The 4,921-nt window shown below is 53.1% G+C and overlaps 1 protein-coding gene across 1 annotated transcript; it reads right to left on the bottom strand.

Moving 5' to 3' along the window:
* Nucleotides 1-39: 39 nt before the first annotated feature.
* On the bottom strand, nt 40-4,837 carry LOC117800812 (SURP and G-patch domain-containing protein 2-like). Its single transcript, XM_034653369.1, has 3 exons — nt 4,037-4,837; nt 3,775-3,964; nt 40-2,724 (listed from the first exon to the last, which is right to left on the bottom strand). Exons 1-3 carry the CDS (start codon nt 4,193-4,195, stop codon nt 2,384-2,386), a joined length of 690 nt encoding a protein of 229 aa, XP_034509260.1. The 5' UTR covers nt 4,196-4,837; the 3' UTR covers nt 40-2,383.
* Between the last annotated feature and the right edge of the window lie 84 nt (nt 4,838-4,921).

The raw sequence follows: 4,921 nt of genomic DNA, 5'->3' as shown, positions 1-4,921 counted from the left end.
TTGTGTTCCCTCTCTCGCTGGCTGTCTCTGTCAAATAAATAAATAAAATCTTTAAAAAAAAAAAAAGAAAGGCAGCTTGGCAGTTTCTTCAAGAGTTAACCGTGGACCCACCACGGAGCCAGCCCTTCCTCTCCTTAGTATTTACTGGAAAGAAAAAAGACCTTCTACGCAACTGCTCACGGCAGCTTTATCTATAATCGTCCCAGACTGAAAGCATCTCAATGCCATCCACAGGTGACGGGGAAACAACTGGTCCAGCCACACAGTGGATACACTCAGCAGCAAAGAGGAATGAACTGGGGATACATGCAACAAACACAGATGAATCCGAGTAATTGTGCTGAGTAAAGGGCTCAGACAAAAAGCGAGAACAAGCGCATTTACACAAAATTATAAAAAATGCAAACTATTAACAACAAAGCTTTTTTAAAGGGCAAACCTTTTTTTAAGAGACAAAGGAACAGTTCACAGGAAAATAAAAGATACTTAAGTTTATGAAAAGATATTCAATTTGACTCATTAAAAAAAATGGAAACTAAAATCTCACCACGGAAATGAGAAATTTCTCATGAATCCTACTGGCTCTAAGGCATGCCAAAAGGTGAGGGGTGGGGACAGGGACTCTGGACACTCCTTTGGGAATGGCCCTCAGGGTGCGGAATTTCCATTATCTAACAAAATTATGTTCGCAATGACCTTGGACCCCACAGCCCCCTCTGGAAGATACATGAAGATTCTCTCCACAAAACTGTTCGTGAGGCTACTGAAGGGGCTGTAAGAACAGCGTGAATGCCAATGGTTGGGGAGTGATCCTGGTGTGGTTGCACGTGGAGAACAATAGTGGACAAGAGAACGAGAGGACAGGTGGGACAGGCACAGGCAACTTCTGGATAGGTTGTGAAGGGAAAAAAGCAAGGTGCAAATGACATATAGCAAGTTGCATGTAAGAAAAAAGGTGGAAATGGTAGAAGAACAAAGGGAGAAATGCACACACCCGCTAGAAGTGAGAGAAATGGTTTCCTGTTGATGAGTGGAGGGGATTCCCACGCAGAGACTTCTCTGAGTTTACCTTTTAAAATTTTTACTTTAGAACCATGCAAATGCTGAACTTATTTTTAAAATTAAAAAGGATAGAAAAAAATAGCCCTAAAACTGAAATCTCTGGAGAAACAAATGAACCTGACTATATGTCAAATCGATGACATAACCACACACAAAAACGGAATTAACTCAAACAACTACTGAGCACGTTAGAGGTATAATTTTTCTAAAGGAAAAGAAACACAAAGTCACCTTGACCTTTATTAAATACGTGTGCTGTTGGATGCAGTCATTCTCAAACCACCCTATGAGCACTGGGCTGGGGGACAGAGTGAATCACTCCACCTAATGTGGCTGCACAGTGGGGGACTCTGTGTGGGGAGGGAGGGACAGCACCTTCTAAGGAACACTGCCCAAAAAGGCTGTCAGAAACGGTGACGAATAAACCCAAACCACAGCAGTGCCAGGTGCCCAGGGTAATGCAGAATTCTCATTTGGGGAACAAAAAAAACAACAAAAAACCCATAACCGATGACATGCTCCTGACTGCCCTTAGCGGAGCTGTCCCCTTCACCAGGTCTAGCCCAACTCTGAGGCGTCCTAGGCCCAGCTGGCCCCAAGGTCACCAGGCCTGAAAAAGGCAGAACTGGGCTGAGCCCTCAAGAAGCCATCAGTGCTCCACAAGGCTGGCCCGGGTCTCACAGGAAGCAGAAGGCACGCCCAGTGTACAGCCTACTTACTCCAGGTCCCCAACAAGCTGGAAGAGCGCGCTGGGTCCCCACTGGCTGCCAGAAATGCTCTCGGAGACGTGTAGTTTTCAACCATAGTCTTGATTAGACTAAGGCCTGGCTCTCCAGCACGGTAGGAGCAGGGCAAAGGTCCACAGTTCCCAGTTAACGGGAGGATACAATTCACACAGCATGGAAACCCCACCTGGGTTAAGGCTCGGGACCATGAACACGGGGCTCCCAAGGAGTCTCCCCCGAAGGAGGTTCACCCTCGACCCACAGGGCGGAACAGGCTCCTGGTTCTGTCACCTGCAGGCTGTGCGGCATTGAGTGGCCACCCCATCTGAGGAATGGCAAGGGTAACAGCACCCCCTCCTGGCAAAAGGATGCCAGGCCACTGTTACCTGGAAGTGCTTGCCGCCCGCAGCTGGGCCAGGACCCATCCATCACTGCCCGGAGCACTGGTGTGACCAGGGACAGTGCCCTGCCCTCCTCCTCCCCCTACCCCACACCACTCGGCCTCTGCACGAGTTCTGGGGAACCTATTAGCCTCTCTACCTGGGTGCCCTCTCTCCCTTCCCCTGGTCAAAGCCCACGTGACCTTCAAACACAGCTTAAACTTCCCTCCAAGGGAGGTTTTTTCTGATGCCCCAGATGAGGGTAGCACCGCCCAACCCCCTAAGCGGACGCTCCTCCCTCACAGCCCTGAGCTTGGCAGAAGTGAAGCCATGACTTCTCGGGTGCCTCCTGGGGCAGAAGTGTGTCTGCTGGGCCATCCCTTGGCCTCTCAGGACACTCGTGGGGTAAACACACTCAAATTCAAAGGGCACGACGGCTACATACCACAAGTCAGGGTTGTCGGTGCTGTTTTCTATGCTGAACTGTTCAATCTCTGGTCCCACCTGAGCAACAAATCTGGCCAGTTTCTCTGCAGTCTCCATGGTCTTCGTGTCAACTACAAAACAAAGCGACTGTCACATGTCAGTTCCGAGCTGCTGCTTCCAATTTCAACTTTGGGGGGGTGGTTATGGAGCCTAATTATAAAGACAGCCCCTCGTGTCCCCTCAACTGCATCCTTGCCCTTTGCCATGGGACTCCGCAGCTCTATCCAGCAGAGGTAGATTCTCTTCTCTCCCCCCCAAACTGGGGCTGGCCCTGGGACTCTGCTGACAGAAGATGGCATCAGTGTGGAACCTGGGCTTCAGAGGCCTTGAGCACCTCCACTACCCTCCTGGAGGCCCAAACCTGACAATCAGGTGAACAAATCCGCGCTGGTTGCTAGGGGCGACAGGCATGTGGCCCAGACATCCCTGTTACCTCAGCCGATGGCTCCACACAACCAGCTGCCGCCCACAAACAGACGTGTGGGCCCAGCCCTGTTCAGCAGACTCGGAGCACCGGATACCCCATTTGAAGCCACAGTTTAGAATAGCTCGTTACAGAGCAATAGCTAGAGAATGTAGCAGTTGTGTAGATTTTCTTCCCCTCTGCATTCCCACGTAGTGCTAAGTGGAAGTACTGGTCAGGGGCAGGCCTGTTACAGAGAAAAAGTAACGGCCAGGAGAAACAGAAGAAACTGCAGGTCAGCTAACCCTGAGGAAGGAAACCGAGACCTTGGGAAAGAAGGAGAAGACACAAGGGCAGCCCTACGGAAGGTAAAGAGGGGCAAGAAGAGAGTGAGAAATGGATCAAGGCGCTCAAAGCCCGAAGCATGCGCCCACAGAACAACCGGGTGGCCAGGAGGAAGACCTTGCAGGGGAGCACGGTGAGTCAGCTCTACCCTCCAGACAGGAGGAAGACCTACAGAACTCAAGGGCCAGCCCCTCTAGGAAACAAGAGGAGAGTGCCTCCATGTGCACCTGTCCTGGCCAGGTCCCAGTTGCTTCTGCCTGCTGCACAAACTGCTCAGACCACCCAGGTCTCCCACCCCCGACCCTGAGAGACACCTGGAGATTGGAGAGTCGGGGCTGGGGCCCAGGAGAGGGGGATGGGAGTGAGCACCCACCGTCAGCAGATGGGCAGGGAGAGGAGGTTTGAGGGGCTTCAGAGACTTCCACTCCTGCTGGCTTGGGGGATGGGCCCGAGGCTTCTGGGCTGGGGTCCCCAGGAGAGGGTCCGGCTGGGTCAGGTGGGCAGTCCTTGGCAGTATCATTTCCATCTGGCTGGGACAGCTTTCCCTGCAATGAACCTGGAGCCTGCCGGCCATGGTGTTTCAGCCTGGTGCCTGAGGAGAGGAGGGTCTGGGTCCCAGTGGTTGCTCTCCTCACCTTCCAGCCCCGGAGCCCTTGGGTGCGGAGCAGCCCCCGCCGTCGGCCTGGGAGGAGCCTCTTCTTGAGGCTCCGGATCGCCCGAGCATACAGCATGGCGCGGACCGCACACTCGGCCGCTGTCGGCTTTTGATCCGCTCCCGGCAAGGTGTGGCTCATCCGCTGCACTTCCGCCAGCTTCAGTTTGTAGTATTTGTACTCCAGACTGCTGTCATCAGACAAGAACCTGTATGACAAAACACGCACAGAAGGACCTCGGTCAGAACACCACCACGTACCAAATCGTTGCTACAATCACACTGCTGCACACCCTTTCTAAGCGGCAGCCCCCTGCCGTCTGAGAGGCTCTGCTCCACCGACGACGCAGGTCCCCGTCCTGCCCTAACTGCAGGGCCACGGGAGCTCTGACCCAGCACCAGTCCGTTCCTCCTTGGGTTTCACCATCCCCAGCGATCAAGGTGCTCACAACTCCTGGTAGCCTCGCAACACAGTCACTCTGGAGCCACAGAGACACTGCCACTCTGTCGCATGTGGATGCCATTTTTGGGAGGTGACACCCTTCAAAGGGTTCAGTGAGGCTGGGTACTCAGAGACCCTTGCTTCAACTGCACCACGGAGGTAAGAGCGCCATGGCTGCGAAGTCATGTGCCAGGGTCATGAGGAGAACAGTACAGAGGCGCCGGGGTGGCTCAGTCGGTTAACTGTCCGCCTTTGGCTTGGGTCCTGATCCCGGGGTCCTGGGATCGAGCCCCACGTCGGGCTCCCTGCTCAGCTGGGAGGCTGCTTCTCCCTCTCCCTCTGCCTGCTGCTCCCCCTGCCTTGTGCGCACTCCGCCAACTCAATCAATAAAATCTTAAAAAAAAAAAAAAAAAAAAAAAAAAAAAA

This window comes from Ailuropoda melanoleuca, unplaced genomic scaffold, assembly GCF_002007445.2.
Source record: "Ailuropoda melanoleuca isolate Jingjing unplaced genomic scaffold, ASM200744v2 unplaced-scaffold8226, whole genome shotgun sequence".
NCBI classification, from domain to species: Eukaryota; Metazoa; Chordata; class Mammalia; order Carnivora; family Ursidae; genus Ailuropoda; species Ailuropoda melanoleuca.
The sequence above is the reverse complement of the archived record's forward strand: the minus strand, read 5'-3'. Positions and strand labels throughout refer to the sequence as shown.